Here is a 15,956-nt window from a genome sequence, read left to right as displayed (position 1 = left end):
CCAGGTCCCTCTCAATGGCATCCCTTCCTTCCAGCATGTCGACCGCTCCACACAGCTTGGTGTCATCGGTAAACTTACTGAGGGTATGCTCAATCCCTCTGTCCATGTTGCCATAAAAGATGTGGAACAGCACCAGTCCCAGTATCGACCCCTGAGGAACACCACTCATCAGTGGTCTCCGCTTGGACATTGAGCCATTGACAGCAACTCTTTGAGTGTGACCATCCAGCCAATTCCTTACCCACTGAGTGGTCCATCCATCAAATCCAGGTCTCTCTAGTTTAGAGACAAGAATGTCCTGTGGGACAGCGTCAAATGCTTTGCACAAGTCCAGGTAGATGACATCAGTTACTCTTCCCTTGTCCACCAACGCTGTCACCCCGCTGTAGAAGGCCCCTGTTCTGGTTTCAGCTGGGATAGAGTTAATTTTCTTTCTGGTAGCTGCTGTTTTGGATTTAGTATGAGAATAATGTTGATAACACACATTGTTTTAGTTGTTGCTAAGTAGGTTTTTTTTATATTAGTCAAGGAAAATCTCAGCTTCCTGTAGAAGCTGAGAGGGAGCATAGACAGGACAAACTGGCCAGAGGAATATTCCGTACCATAGGCGTCGTGCTCAGTATAGAAATGGGTGTTGCCCGAGGGGGCAGGAACCCACGATCACTGCTTGGGATGGGCTGGGCAACCAACTGATCATCAGGTGGTGAGAGCGACTGGTGTTGGATCACTTTATTTTGTATATTCTTTTAGCATTATTATTGTTATTTTTCTCTTCTGTTACTGTTCTATTGAACTGTTTTTGTTTCAACCCACAAATGTTTTTTTTTCTCCCTTTCCCCTCGTTTTCTCACTCTTCTCCCTTCCCTACTGGGGGAAACGGGGCAGTGAGCAAGCGGCTGCGTGGCGCTCGTTGCTGGCTGGGGTTAAACCTCAACAGCTACCGAATTTCTCAGGCACAATTTGCCCTTAGGGAAGAGATGAGAATCAGTTAGAAGGGTTTGAAATCACGGTGGGTGACTGCGTGTTGTCTATCTTGGTTGCTGAAATGCTCTTGTTCAGTTCTTTAACGTACTTCTTCCCTAATTATGCCTATCTGAATAATACATGGTTTAAATTGTCATTTTTAACTATGTGTAAAGGTTACCGTGCAAAACCTTAAGTGCAAGCTTAATAAAACTCATTTTTAAAAGTAATTTACTGACATCAATACTGTTTACTAAAAATAGACAAAGTAGTTTGGGCTAATTTCAAGAAATAGAAGTAGCGTTTGAAAGATTCTTACTTGCGGAACGCTGCGGTGTTATTATATATTGATACATATTTGTTTCTCTTTTATTTTTTGGTAGAAAATGATGCACCCTGTTGCCAGCGGTAATGCAGCTTTCTGTGGGACCGGCAAGAGTTCTTGCCTTAACGAAGACGCGGTGAGATCCGCCGATCAGTTTGACTTGTACGCCACGCAGCAGAGCAAATACGGCCACGCAGTCGGCCACAAACCCATCGCCTGCCAGAGACAAGATGCGTTGAACGAATCGCACTTGCAGACCACGAGCGGCAGGAATATAGAGACAAAAGACGAACTCAAGAAAAAGAAAAACCTCAACCGATCTGGGAAACGTGGAAGACCGTCAGGGACCACAAAATCAGCAGGGTACCGAACCAGCACAGGTCGACCCCTGGGGACCACCAAAGCAGCTGGATTTAAGACAAGTCCAGGCAGACCCTTGGGTACGACCAAAGCGGCGGGATACAAAGTCAGCCCAGGCAGACCTCCAGGTAGCATTAAAGCTCTCTCACGGCTTGCAAATCTAAGTTATACGTGTGGCAGTGCAGCTTTTCCCTATCCTATGGTGCATAACAGAGGAGTACATGCTGCTGGGGAAACCAGCAGCAAAATGAAACAGCCTAATGAATGAAAGGAGAGAATTAGTAACTCCTTACTAATCTGCTTTACTCTGAATTTTGGCATGTTTCCTGCGTTTTCTTGTAGTGTTCGCCTAAGTCTGAGTTTCCTAGATTTTATTTTTATTCAAATAATGCCACAGCTTATGAGTACAATTCAGTAACTTAAAGCAATGTGGAGAAGGCACTGGTTTAAAGGAGTTTTTTGTTGGGTTTTAAGTCATAATTTATAAGCAAGTCTGAAGTGTTGCATATGCCTTGGTGTCGATACTCACGTAATGTCCATGTCCCTAGTTTTTACATTCACTTTCTGGTAAATCTAGTTGTGTGGTGATGCATTAAATAATCGAAATAAGGAGGACAGAATTAGCGGGCCGTTGGTTCATGGTGTGGCCTATCCCACAGTAAGGAACTTGGCCTGTTGAGCTATTACTTATAAGAAAAACTGATAAAGCAGCAAGCTGTGTTTTCCGCTGCTGCAGGAGCTTCTACAGACCTCAAATAGATAGTTTTAAAAAAAACAAAACAAAACAAAAAAAAAACCCCAACCTTTTTTCTAAAGTGCTGATTTCAGGTGGGCTTTTGTTTCTGGAGTTGTCGCAGTAAGACGATTTCGACTAATACTCCAGAAATATTTTTGAAAATACTAAAGGAACGCAAGCATTTGTACAGCGCGCTACAGCTTCACAGCGCCTTATTAATAGAAGCTAATTTGCCTTTAGGTGATAGCTGTTCTTTTACTTATGCTGTTACAGGATTCTGCTCTGTAATTTTGAAATGCCTAATAGTACCTATACCAAACCGCAAATAATTCTTTGAAATTTGAAATATTTTATAAGAAATTAAGTACTGTTCATTCTAGTTACGCACGTGGTTAATATTAAACACTATGTTCTTAAATCTGTAAATAACTATTTACACTGTTTTTTGGCTTTAAAAATCTGTGCTTAGGTGGCGACAGTTTAATAGCTTTTAAAGTATTAATCTATAATGTTTACAAATTAAACTTTTTAAATAGAGACTGTTGCCAAGTTTTCAGACTTAGTTCTGCCAGATATTCCTGGAAATACAGTTATTTCGTTGTTTGACACTTAGACTATATTTAAGTTATGGAAGCTTATATATCTACCAAAGGACACCGTTTTCATGATTTATAAAAGCAAACTGTATAGCTGATGCAAACAGGATGCAGTTTACTGCACTGCTAGACCCCAGATATAAAGTAATTCATCTATGCACGCGAGCTGAAAAAAATGTTGTTGGTTAACTATAAATACCTTTCTTGACTCAAACTAAAACCTTCCCTCCTTCCAAAAGAAATGTCCCATTTTTCAACTGGGCGTGTTTAATTTTTTTTAAGTGTGAGAGAGTTGTGTGAGTGTGTGTGTGTGTAAAAGACTTTAATCTAGACTTCAAAAAAAAAAGCAGTCCTCAATGTTGCATATTGTTTGTTCTAAATTTATTTTACTGGAATTAAAGCTTTTTTTTTTTTTTCATCTGGAAGAAAGTTTATGTTTAAGTTGTCTCACATATAACATGACATTTTGATAAATTTATAGCTTCAAATATCTGGGGAGGGGGAATAGAGAGAATTTGCGGATTTGGGGGAGCAGAAAACCTTGCGTTAATTGAGCCTGTGCTGAATGAGTCATGGTGCTGATGATTTTTGTTAACATGAATGCTGTTCTGGCCTGCTGTCGTTTTGATGAGAACTCTTGATTTCAGTGCTGACAAGTTAAGAAACAGATGTCATGTTTCGTACCTTTTTTATCAGGAAAAAAGCAGCAAGCCTTCAGGTGTTCCAGTGATGCCTAACACATGTTGAGCTGGACTTTATGCTGTACTTTACAAATAGGTGTGTTGAATTGGTTTGGGGGAACTGTGTATGCACTGGCAACTAAGACAATGAACCTCAACTAGACTGGATGGCTCCTTAGTGGATAGATGAACTAACGGCAGCTAAACTGCTACTAAAAAATAGTTTCTTCGCGCTGAAGCTCTGAAATCCGGTTACACCTTCTGTTCCTCGAGAAACTCACGAGGCTGAAATTTTAGCAGCTCTTCCTCAGAACGCTGTCACTTCTGACACACGCGAAACGCGACCGTGAGTTAATTTGCCCTCAGGATCTGTGCTGTATTGGCTGTTTTTAATCAGATGATTTTTCAACAGAAGACTGCTTTAAGTTCTTTCCGAACTCAGCTGGGAAAGCAGCCCCTCTTCAGCTGAATGTAGTGACCGCAGGAGTGTCACACCTCGCTGGCAAGGAACGTGTTGCATGTCACCACTGTCCCTTGGAGAAACTCCACTTCTTTACCTCCTCCTCTTCCTCCCCTTCGCTCCTGTCCCGTTCCTCACTGGCGCATCGACCCGACGGTGCTGTGCTGTGTGTCGGGAGGTAACGCAGATGTATCGCTCTTCTGCTCCTAGAATGAATTTTGTATTCCAGTATGAAATAATGAAATCATCTGAGCAATTTCTGTTCATTACCGTGCTTATTAATTATATCAGATGGAATATAATCCCAGTGAAAAACAATTAACGTTGTCAGTTATGAAATGATGAGCATAAAGTAGGAAAGTGTTCAGAGAGTCTTAATGGGGCTCTGGATTTAGCAAGGAGACCAGGCGAGCGCTGCTGGGCTTTTCCCAACGCTGGTTTTTCCCAACGCAGATATTTTATATCTGACTATGGTTTCGCTGGTGCCGTGCAGCGAGGGGAAGAAAAAAAGAAGTTAAGAGATGCAAAGTGAACTAGAAATGGAATTTTCAAATACTTCTGCTTTTCCAATGTATAATCCGCAGAATACATCGTGCTTTTTTTCAACACTTTTCTTTCCATGACAAACACTGAAACAGCATGTTAATACCTAAACTCTATTAGTACCAGTGGGAAAACTGGCCTTTTCCCCCCATAGTATAAAAACATAACTTGTAAGGTAAATTGCTTATTTTATATTATATATCATAATTCAGCTATTCATAAGCTAGGATCACTGTTGTGTGTTAACACTGTTCAGAAGATCTAAATGTCAAGTTTGGTTTTTAATAATTCCTTTTAATTATCAAGTTTCTAACGTCTTATTTATACATAAATGAAATGTATTAGCTTGCTATTATTCCTTAATGATGCTATACAAGTTCACTGTTTAATATACATAAAGTAACTACTATTCAGTTTCTGATTAAATTTACTTAAACTTTAAAACCAAATAATTTTGCTACTATAAAGTCTTGCACTGGACGTATTCAAGATGCTAGCACCATATTTTGGCAGAAAAAAAAATCAGATACCATCAGAAGTGGCTGACTGATATCAAAGATAGTATTTTTAAAATCAGCGGTTAGCTTTGTCATTTAAGCAATGTTCTTTAGAGCTTGGATTTAGTTGGAACTAATCAAAATAATTATTTATCGAGAGCCATTAATGATCTCTGTTCCAAATGAATATATTTTCATTTTGTCTGAAAGACCTTAAAGAGTTCAGTCAGGACAAAACCAAGCCTTGTCAGTGAAAAGTGATATGTGTCTGTGAAAAGAATTACTTGGAACCACAACACGCAGAGTAATTCAGATGAGAATTTAAGTCCCTCCCCTGTTTTTGAAGAGCTTTAAAAGGCAGAGCAATGTGAAGTCATTTGTCCGATGGTTTCATGAGCTGTGACTCTGCTGTTCTTTGTTGTATGTATGGTAATGTTTCACGCTATCCTTAGAGTTGACAGTTAAAACAGTTGATAACAATCATAAATACTTTGAACTGCGGACTTCCTTTCTGACCACAAAAGAAGTTTATTCTTCTCTATTTTAATGCATATATTTTAACACTGCTTAAATATATTTATGACTTCAGTAGAGGTTAGACCTTTCTCCTTGTGATTTTTTTTTTCTTTTTTTCCAAATAGATAAATCTGTAATCTGAAATTTGAACCACTTTCTGATACTTTAATCTTTCATCATTTGCTTTTCCACAGGTTTACTTTTGGGGAAAACAGTAATCTGTTCAATAACTAGTATCGGCACCCCGTCCTCTGCTGTAAAAAGCCTGACTAGATACTGTGTATGTTTTTATGTCCATGAACTTGAGCTACTCGTGTGCAATTATGTGTATGGGAATGGAGTAGTGTTCATGATCTGTATTTACATCATCATATGGATGTATATTTATTAATAAAGTTAATACTTTAAAACCTAACAATTTTTTTTTTCTCTGGGCTGTTTTTTTGTATCTTTTTTTTTAGTATCTTTTAAATTCTGGCTGCAGCTGCCTCTTGCCAGCGTTACCAGACCAATGGCCTTCTCTCTTAGAAATGCTGGTAAGGGACTAGAACTGGCACCAAAATGTTTTGGAACACCTTGTACAGATTTTGCTTCAAATCCAGTGCTTGTTGTGTTTGTCCCTGGCCTCCCTGAAGTGTAATTGAATCTGACTGCAGTAGACGGAGTGTGTTCTTCCCTGTGCGGGCTTCAAAATGCCCATGGGATTTGTGAGAGCTGGGAAGCCACCGTATTGGGTGATTTTGAAATTGAATAAATAAGCCCAGCCTTTCAGCGTACTTTGCTTTCTGAATTTCAACCTGAGATGGGGACTGCTTCTTACAGGCAAGTCCCATATATTTGAATTAAGGCAGAAAGCCCGTATGAATTGCCAGGTATTGGAAAATAGAGGAATGTTGCTTATTTTTTAATGAACTGAAAATGCTGCTACAGTAACTTAATTGTTCTTATCCTTTCACTCAAATATGAGAAGGGAGGAAAGGAGTTACAGCTACATACGTATAAATAGCTGCTAACTTGTTTTTCCTTTGCTTCACATGGAAATCAATTGGAAAGTGGTCATTATTCATTATTCTATGATGAGTAAGATGTATTTATCCCTGGATTCTAGCAGTATTCCCATTTATCTTTGTTGGTAAGGTGTGCTCTAAATACCACCCAACCCCTCGGGTTTGGGTTTTTTTCCTTTACTGATGTTTTCCAGTGAGTTTGGGGGAAGACGGGCAGCTCTGCCTCCCAGAAGCTGCAATCTGGAGTGCTGGCCTTGCCTCCTCCCCTTGCTCTCCAGCACCCTCTTGTTTTCTCTTCCTTGTACTTTCAAAGCCCTGAATACATTTAGAGTTGAAACAGTTTAAATCGCAGTTATATTGCAGACTTTTAAGTTGCTTTTACCGGAAAAAAAAGACATGTGATGACTTTTTGTTGGTTTGGTTTTGTTTTGTTGGCCATTCTGAATATGTGGCTTTTGAGGTGAGGGGATGTGCTCAGCACCGAGTTCGACTACCGTCTGCTACAGCCTGGTCTAAAAATCAGTTCCTGGATGTGCTTCCCTGAGCAGAATGGATTCTTTTCTTGGCTGTAATGAAACCTGAAGTATTCGATATTAAGCCATAAATTCTATGGTACAAGAACACAGGCTTCTCAGCTGTGTTGGAAGTCGCTTCCAGGGCTGCTGTGTTCTCTGCCATGTCACGAACTGAACGGCAGGAGTTGGGACGCGATCTGTCCCCTCCGTACCCAGCCGGTGTGTGACACCAGGTGCAGCTTCTGATGACAGGGACGGTTTGTGATTTATTCCTCTGACAGACTGGTAGTGGTGGGGTGTCAGCCACGCAAGCTGGACGTCTTGAAGGTGTCTTCAAGATGGTTCGATCTCTAAATAATTTAATTTATGTGTGTGATGACACACCAAGGTTTGCTTCGGGGCTGGACTGGCATTTTCATGGTGTTGTACCTCCTCGGTGTGATCTTGTGAAGTAGCACAAATAGCACAGGGTGAATTAGTGATATCGTACTTATTTAATGTGTCAGCTCAACACAGTGTGCTTTTGGACCAAGATTGTTCCTGACGGTTAATCATTTAAAGCTGTAACGCCTAAAAGTAAAGGACAGACTCACTGCCTTGCATGGCAGGCTGTTTTTATCAGGGTTCTGCCTGTGGCTCAGCGTTTATTGTTTTTAAGAGAGAGGTGTGGCTTGGCCGTACAGAATTGGCAGCCCAAGAGCTCCCGCGTTCCGGAGCTGGCTCTCCCCCAGGTTCCCTCCACAGCCCAGGGATGGCACGGTCTCCTTTGCCCCATCGGTACCAACGCAGCAAAAATACCTGCTTATCTTGCAGGGTTGCTGGAAGGAATCATTAATTAACAGCCTTTAACTACTTTGAAAAAAATGTTGTGGAATCCTTAAGTGTTATTTAAATGATCTGAGGCAGATAACTCTTTCTGCCTTTCACGTTGGTGGTTTTTATTTCATACCACAAAAGATTGTTCTAATTAGTGAAAAAATATCATAGTAACAATTAGTGCAAGTTTGATTACTTAAGAGATATGCATAATCCTAAAATGTGTATCTGCTGCTGCAAGTAGTCGTATTTTTAAATAAAAATATTCAACTGCAGCCACGCTGAGAAAACAAAGATTACAAAGACATATCCCCAATACAGGTGTAGGTTGAAGTTGACCGTGTTACCTCAGGCTCTGCTCCTGACTGAAATGCTTTTTGTTTTCTTCTACCTCATCTTTGCATTATTGAACACACAGAACGTCGTCAGGGTTATACATGAGTGGAAACTTTGGTCTTGGTGAAGGTCCTGGCCTTGCCTCTTTGTCCCAGTCCGTGTCCTCTTTCCATTCCACCTCCCGCCGTGAAGGAGCTGCCTGGTGTGACTGAAATCTGGGGAAGGGGAAAGTTCGGCTGCTGAAATCCAACATAGAATCATAGAATGGTCAAGGTTGGAAGGGACCTTTAAGATCATCTAGTCCAACCATCAACCTAACTCTGATAAAAACCCATCACTAACCCATGTCTCTAAGCACTATGTCAACCCGGCTTTTAAATACCCCCAGGGATGGTGCCTCAACCCCTTCCCTGGGCAGCCCATTCCAAGGCTTAATAACCCTTTCCGTGTCAAAATTGTTCCTGATATCCAATCTGAACCTCCCCTGGCGCAACTTGAGGCCGTTTCCTCTTGTCCCATCGCCTGTTCCTTGGGAGAAGAGACCGGCCCCCCCTGGCTACCTCCTCCTTTCAGGGAGTTGTAGAGAGAATGCACAAATCGCCACCGAGTTTCAGTGTTTATTCACGGGTGCAACAAAAGACCCTGATTTTGCAAATCCTTCTCTGTGCTACATTTCAGATCACTCCCTAGCAAACAGAGCTTTTATAACGTGTCCAAGATTTTTGAATAGATGCAAAACAATGTGTATTTTTACTAGACTTTTTCCCAAAAATGGACATTTGGCATTAAAAATCAGAAAAATGTAAGCTGCTGAAAGCAGTTTTGGAACAAAACTGGCAGGAATTTTAAGAAATGTCCCGTCTCTGTAATACATAAGCACTGGGATGGTATGTTTGTTGTGGGTTTGGTATGACAAAGCCTGACTAATTCTTGAGAGCTCATTAGTGTTCCATTAACAGATTACTTATTATAGTCACCATAAAAAAAAAGAAGGCAGTTTTGCACAAGCCCTTTGATTTGTGTTACGGTAGGAAGGATATTTTTTAGGATTAAACCCACAGAAGCGTCTCGGCTGGAGGTGTGCTGCCAGAAAGCTGTTATTTGAAAGGTTTGGGATATCGCCACCCATGTTCGAGATCCGACACCAGCCCCTGCTGGCTCCGAGATGAGAGCTGGGATCCACGTGGAGTCCTTGGCCAGGAGAAGGAAAATTGTTTTCAAATTGAAAATGCCGCTTTGTCCAAACGCAAAGATAAGGACAGTTGGGATAAGGACAGTGGGGCAGCTTTTTCCTGACTCCTCTGCACCAGCTTGGATTCCTTAAGTGCTCTTGCTTTCAAGCTTTCTTGCTTGGTCTGTGTCAGCTAGTCTAATTAAGTATTTTCTCTCTATCTGCAAACCTCATGTTCTATATCTTTAGACTTTTACGTCCTCGATATTAATGCTTATGCAAGTTGGAGTTTGAAAGAAAAAAAATTTCCAAGCAAGGAAATATGCATTATAAGAAAGGACAGAGTTGGGGAAGTGTCCCCTAGTAAAAACAAAGAGAAAAAACTAATTTCTGTAATAAAGCTGACGCCCATCTCCATTTTTGTGCACATACAGGGTTTTCCTTGCTTTTTTCCCAGTGTGTGTGTGTGGCTCATACTCTTGTAGTTCATAATTCTGACTCACTTTTTAATAGATGCAGTTTTGGCAAAATCGCATTGCGTGGTGCTGGCAGTTTGAAGAAACCCAGTAAAAAAGGGGGTATCGCCACTTGAAGCACTACGTTCATTTTCAAAATGCCACAAATAGTCCTGCAGCTTCACTATTAAGCGGAAAGCAAGTGCTAGTTCTGTGACAGGAGGAATATTATCTTATTTCCTAAAAAGAAATACCACAATACTTATCTTGCCTTCCAGCTTGGGAGCCTCGGTGGCATGCTGACGGACAAGAGCTCGTCTTTTCCTTTAAAAAATACACCTTTAGTTTGCAGGCCCAGCCGGGCTGAAGGTGAAAGTTTAGTTTTCATGTGCAAACATCCCAAACTCAGTATCTGCTTCTCTACCGTGGGTGGAAATGGAGACATCGTTGGGCTGGCAGAGGCAGCTGTCGATCCCGGCAGGCCCTTAGGGCTGCGACAGGGGCTTGTAACAAAACACAGAACAAGTTAAAGGGCGCATTTGTGTGCCCCCGCAATTACCCTTCCTTCCTGACAGCCTGTCAAATCCTGGGGATGACACTGCCCTCGTTGCAAGAATTTTTGACCTGACTAATTTAAATGACCAGTGAAATGCCTGCCCAGCGCCAGCAGCGCCAAACCTATTACACCACTCGGCCCTGGGCTGCGAAGGTGCTGCAAATGAACCTATGTCGCTGCCATACGGGCAGGTCCCGTTGCTGAGGCGAGAAAATTTGGGTTAAAAGCCCCACTATTTAGAATCATAGAATGGTTTGAGTTGGAAGGGACCTTAAAGATCATCCAGTTCCAGCCCCCCTGCCATGGGCAGGGATGCCTCCCACTAGAGCAGGTTGCTCAAAGCCCCATCCAGCCTGGCCTAAAACACTTCCAGGGATGGGGCACCCACAGCTTCCCTGGGCAACCTGTTCCAGTGCTTCTCTACCCTTACAGTAAGGAATTTCCTCCTAATATCTAGTCTAAATCTCCCCTCTTCCAATTTAAAACCATTACCCCTTGTCCTGTCACTACATCTCCTGACAAAGAGTCCCTCTCCGGCTCTCCCGTAGGCTCCTTTCAGATATTGGAAGGCTGCTATGAGGTCTCCCCGGAGCCTTCTCTTCTCCAGGCTGAACAACCCCAGCTCTCTCAGCCTGTCTTCATAAGGGAGGTGCTCCATCCCTCTGATCATCTTCGTGGCCCTCCGCTGGACCCGTTCCAACATATTTGTATTTTCAAATATTTGTATTTAATAATGGCAGAATGGGACCTGAGGTGAATTCTGTCCGCCCTGTGCTGCCCTCTGAGCTCCAGCGGATTTCTGTCCCCTCATCTGGGCCTCACGGACACAGGGCGGTGTTTTTGGAGCCCGCAGACGAAAGTGGCTGTGGCGGTCGCGCCCCCGCCGCTGCGGACTGCGCTGCCCTCCCTGCCCAGATGCCTCTCCCCACAGACACACCACCAGGGCGAGCGCTCGGAGGAGGAGCGCACACCGGTCGCAACAAACGGCAGGGAGCCGCTCCCGGGGCGGAACCGCTATCCCAGCCCCGCCCGCAGCCACGACAAGATGGCGGCACGCCGCCCTCACGGTGCGACGTACGCACGCACAGCGTTTGCGCGCCGGAAGCGGAAGTGGCCTGTGGGACGGTGTTCCGGCGGAAGTGACCGTTGTCCGGGGAGACGCAGCGCTGTGGCGGGGGCCGGGGCCGGGGCGAGGATGTGGTGGCTGCTGCTGGCGCTGGCGTTGCTCGGTCGGGCCCTCCCTTCAGGTGAGGATGGCGGCTGGAGTGGGTCCTGGGGGACCGGGCGGCGTGTGCGGGGCCTCCCCGGGACGGGCGGTGCGCGGGGCGGCCGAGGCTCGGGCGCAGCACGGAGCTGAGCTCTCCCTCTCGGCGCAGGGACGGTGACGGAACGGAGCGCCAGCGGGCAGCCCCGCTCCCCCGGGGGCGGCCCCGCGCAGGACGGCGGCGAGCCGGTACGGTACCGGACCGCGGAGATGGCGGACGCCATGCTGGGCAGCGGGCTCCCCGAGCAGCAGGCCGTGGTGCTCTCGGTGGTTCCGGGGGAGGTGAAGGAAGGCCAGGCATCCGCCGTCGCCAAGGGGGCTTGCGATGCGGCGACCGGAGGCGATGGGTGCGGCACGGGGAGCAGCCCTGCGGGTGCCCCGGCCCAGGGCCGGGAGCAGACCGGGCTGGAGACGGTGCTGCCCGTTCCAGTCGAGGAACCGAATAGCACCGACAGCGCCAAAGCTCCCAAAGTGAACTGTGAGGAGAGAAACATCACTGGCATCGACCACTTCACGCTGCAGATCCTGAACGTGTCTCAGGTAAGCGAATCACCCTGTTCGCTGCTTGGTGAAGGTGTGAGGATGGCGGAAGATGCCCCGTCAGCACCTGCCTGTGTTTCGGTGTCTGACTTAGTGAATTGCCTTGTGTAACATCCTCTGTGCTGTCAAAAAGAGGAAACGTCTGGGCAAGGAGGCTTTTCGTGTCATTCTGAGCAGAAAAAAATGGAGATATAGCTCAGTCCACGTGTCTGTGGCTCTCATCTGAGTGCCTGCACTTCACTGTCAGCTTTCCTGCTGCATGGATTAGTGTCGCTCTCTGATACTGTTAATGGCACTTACTGCCAGTACCAGGGTCTGTTTCCAGCTTGTTTCTTGTAATAGTTAAGCATGTGGGTTTTTTTAAGTAACAGACTTTTAATACAACCTTTTAAAAAGGTTAAATACAATTCTCCCTCTGTTTGAAAATGGTTCAACAAATGTGCGGCTACTTGATAAATATTGTCAAGTTTCTAGTCGATTGTTGAATGGTGCAGTTCTATGTAGAATTTAACTCTGTTAAATATGCAGTTGTCCCCGTTTGTTTTTCTTCTGCTTTCCCGCAGGACCTGATGGAGTTCTTGAACCCAAACAGCAGTGACTGTACCTTAGTCTTGTTCTATACGCCCTGGTGCCGCTTCTCTGCCAGTCTGGCACCTCATTTTAATTCTTTACCTCGAGCTTTTCCAACTCTTCGCTTCCTGGCCCTGGATGCGTCTCAGCACAGCAGGTAACTCGCACTCCCTCTGCTTTACCATCACTTTATTTCTGTTAGCAACTTGTGTGTTTTAAATACAAGAGAGGGTGTTTTTTTTTTTCTTATAAAGTGACAATTTAGTAAAACTGACACTCCCTGTGGATTTACCTTCATGCGTTGTATTTGCTTTATGCCCACCAGTTTATCAACTAGATTTGGAACCGTGGCTGTACCCAATATCCTCCTTTTCCAAGGTGCCAAACCTATGGCTAGATTTAATCATACGGACAGAACGCTGGAGACACTGAAAGACTTCATTTTTAATCAAACAGGTATGTAAATCAGCCCTGATGTGTCAGTAGGAAGGATAAGGTTGGCTTTCCCCTCCCTGGTGTTCTTTAATTTCATGAAGACCCTGAGAGGACCCAGCAGAGGTTTCTATAATCAGTTCCTGTAGAGAGCTGGATTTCAGGGTGCGCTGGAAGCAGAAACTCAGCTCGCTGGGCTGCTGTCACAGCGTCGGGGGAAACAGTGGGGTTTAGCCAGAGAGGGGGCTGGCAGTATTGAACCCGTCTTCCTGCCCAAATGTTTAATTTGGGAATTAAGGCAGATGAACCTCGGGATCATTGCCAGAGCCGCGTAAGGCTGACGGCAGCTCGGGGATGAGATGGTTTCAGTTCTTGTACTGGAGGAGATAAAAGGATTCCAGTTTCCATCATCTGGTTGTCCATGTTGTGAGTTCAGCACCAGCCAACTCTCTGGTTCTGTAAAAAAAAAAAAAAAAAAAAAAAAAAAACCAAAACAAAACGAAAAAACACATTTAGGCCTACGAGGGTCTTCGTTAGAGGCCAGAAATTGTTACATTTGTTAATACAGCAGAAATACTCAACACGACACAAACAAAACCACTACACAAAAACCCCTCACAAGCTTACACAAGGCTGTGCTGTGGAAGGACTGAACAAACCTTCTCCTATTATGAAAACGCACGTAAAAATCGGTATGTTTTTATGCAGGCAAACTGTATGCGAGATGTATGTTAACACAAAGGGACCGCCTCGCCAAAATTTTCAGTCAGTACGTGCGTCTCAGCCTGAGAACAGCAACAAAGCTCCAAATACAACCAGCTTCTCTGTGTTTCATGATTATTATCGGTGTGGATCAAGTGCTTTTTTTTATTTATTTTATTTTTTTTAGGTATAGAAGCCAAAAGCGAGGTGGCTGTGACCGAGGCGGACTGGGAAGGTCCCCTGCCCAGCGTTCTGACCAAAGGCATAGACTGGCTGCTTCTCTTCTCCTTGCTCTTCCTGGCTGGCTTTGTCATGTACGCTACCGTCCGAACGGAGAGCATCCGCTGGCTCATCCCGGGTCAGGAGCACGAACACCAGGAATAATCCCACGTGCTGGAACAGGGACAGAATTTCCCGTTTATCGGTAAAGTGGGAATTTGTACGGACTAGAAGTACAGAAGAATGAGCTGTTGAATTTGGTGGTTGTAACTTACAATCTTGACTGAAAATCTGCTTTATTTATCGACTGCTGAATCTGTAAAAAGCGATGAATGCGGTAAGTAAACAAATATGAGAAAACTAAACTAAAAAAGTATTTATTAAGCTGCTCCGATGGGCTTATTTTTCATGGACTTGAATAAGTGATAGAGCTCGACTTTGCTCTTCTGAAGAGTCCCTGGCGCTTTGTGTACGGAGTGAGGTTGTCACAGCACGTTGGCCTGTGCGTGTGGCGCTGCTCGGTGGAGCTGCGTCCGCTCTGGTGGAATCTGGGCATCATCTTCTACAGATCCTCCACGTAAAGCTTCTGCACGGACGATGTGATAAACGCTGCGGAATTGGGATGCGTTAACCCACATCATACTCGGTTTTTCGGCTCATGTATTCCCAAAATACAACATTTTAAAGGCAAACGCTGGTGAATGGTGATGTTGCTAAAAAAGTTTGACTGGCAGTAAAATGAACTATGAAGAAAAAAGACGTTTTAAAAAAACAAGTGTTCTTCAAATCAGTTATTCCCTTTATATATCAGCAATAACAACTCCAAAGCCCATTGTACAGCTCTTGACGGGGTGACTATTTCCCACCTTTGGTGCCGGGCTTGGATGGCGGTTGGGGTTTTGGTGCCGGGCTTAGAGGATGGTTGGGGTTTTGGTGCCGGGCTTGGAGGATGGTTTTGTGGTGCTCTATGAATTTTTGACAGTGGCAGCTCTTTATAAAATTTAGAATAACTGCTAAAACTCTCCTCAGTGTGTGTGTGTACACAACTTACTTACCACATTCTTGTAGAATTAAATGACACTCATTGTCCTTCCCCTTTTTTTTTTTTTTTTTTTTTTTTTTAAATAAATCAGGTTTTTAGTGTAACCTTTTAAGTCCCTTTCTTACAGGACTGAAAACTGTCTCTGGAGTACGATCACCTGCCTTAATTAGCAAGAGCAGCCGTGAGATTTATTTAGATTTCTGCTGGCTGCAGAGCCTGCAGCTGAGGCTACACAAAGAATGGATGCGGGGTTGAGTTGTAATTAGCATGGAAGGCTTTGGATAAGGTACGGATTGGTATTTTGTGTGGTTTTTTGGATGATTTGACCCGTGTGGCGTTTGCACCTGGCGGGGGTTTGCCGATAGCTTAATTCACGCTCTGAAGCTTCCTAAGAAGAAACAAAGATGATAAGAAGAAATATAAGATTTATTGTTTGACAAAGAATTCTGTTACGGGGATGAGCTCTTCGGGTGGCCACATCTTTCCCGTTTGGAAAGCTGAGGACGTGTGTTTCTGCGCGTTAAAAAGAGCTCAACACCCATCGAACTTTCATTTTTACCCGAGATAAAAGTAGGAAGTATTTTATCGGTAAAGATTCGAGATTTTTGAACAATAAATGGGAGCGTTCTCGCTTGGTTTGTTTGAGAGGCCCAGG

At 44.2% G+C, this 15,956-nt stretch overlaps 2 protein-coding genes across 2 annotated transcripts; both read left to right on the top strand.

Annotated features, from left to right (window-relative positions):
- Positions 1 to 1,349: 1,349 nt before the first annotated feature.
- C11H5orf24 (chromosome 11 C5orf24 homolog) lies at positions 1,350 to 6,089 on the top strand. The gene is made up of 2 exons (XM_074155551.1): positions 1,350 to 1,776; positions 3,677 to 6,089. Exons 1-2 carry the CDS (start codon positions 1,350 to 1,352, stop codon positions 3,715 to 3,717), a joined length of 468 nt encoding a protein of 155 aa, XP_074011652.1. The 3' UTR covers positions 3,718 to 6,089.
- Positions 6,090 to 11,658: 5,569 nt separating this feature from the next.
- Positions 11,659 to 15,403, top strand: TXNDC15 (thioredoxin domain containing 15). The gene is made up of 5 exons (XM_074156308.1): positions 11,659 to 11,779; positions 11,909 to 12,336; positions 12,900 to 13,063; positions 13,232 to 13,362; positions 14,228 to 15,403. The coding sequence occupies exons 1-5, from the start codon at positions 11,728 to 11,730 to the stop codon at positions 14,422 to 14,424; spliced, it is 972 nt and encodes a 323-aa protein (XP_074012409.1). The 5' UTR covers positions 11,659 to 11,727; the 3' UTR covers positions 14,425 to 15,403.
- The last annotated feature ends 553 nt before the right edge of the window (positions 15,404 to 15,956 follow it).

The sequence above is a fragment of the Numenius arquata genome, chromosome 11, assembly GCF_964106895.1.
Source record: "Numenius arquata chromosome 11, bNumArq3.hap1.1, whole genome shotgun sequence".
Classification (NCBI taxonomy): domain Eukaryota; kingdom Metazoa; phylum Chordata; class Aves; order Charadriiformes; family Scolopacidae; genus Numenius; species Numenius arquata.
Note: the sequence above shows the minus strand (reverse complement) of the source record. Positions and strands in the feature narration are given on the sequence as shown.

Bases quoted from the DNA above. Each gene is read 5' to 3' on its own strand.
- TXNDC15 (XM_074156308.1), top strand. From the start codon at position 11,728: ATGTGGTGGCTGCTGCTGGCGCTGGCGTTGCTCGGTCGGGCCCTCCCT. The intron at 11,780-11,908 runs GTGAGGATGGCG...CTCTCGGCGCAG, and splicing joins CGGTCGGGCCCTCCCTTCAG to GGACGGTGACGGAACGGAGC. The intron at 12,337-12,899 runs GTAAGCGAATCA...GCTTTCCCGCAG, and splicing joins AGATCCTGAACGTGTCTCAG to GACCTGATGGAGTTCTTGAA.
- C11H5orf24 (XM_074155551.1), top strand. From the start codon at position 1,350: ATGATGCACCCTGTTGCCAGCGGTAATGCAGCTTTCTGTGGGACCGGC. The intron at 1,777-3,676 runs GTAGCATTAAAG...CTTTTTTATCAG, and splicing joins CAGCCCAGGCAGACCTCCAG to GAAAAAAGCAGCAAGCCTTC.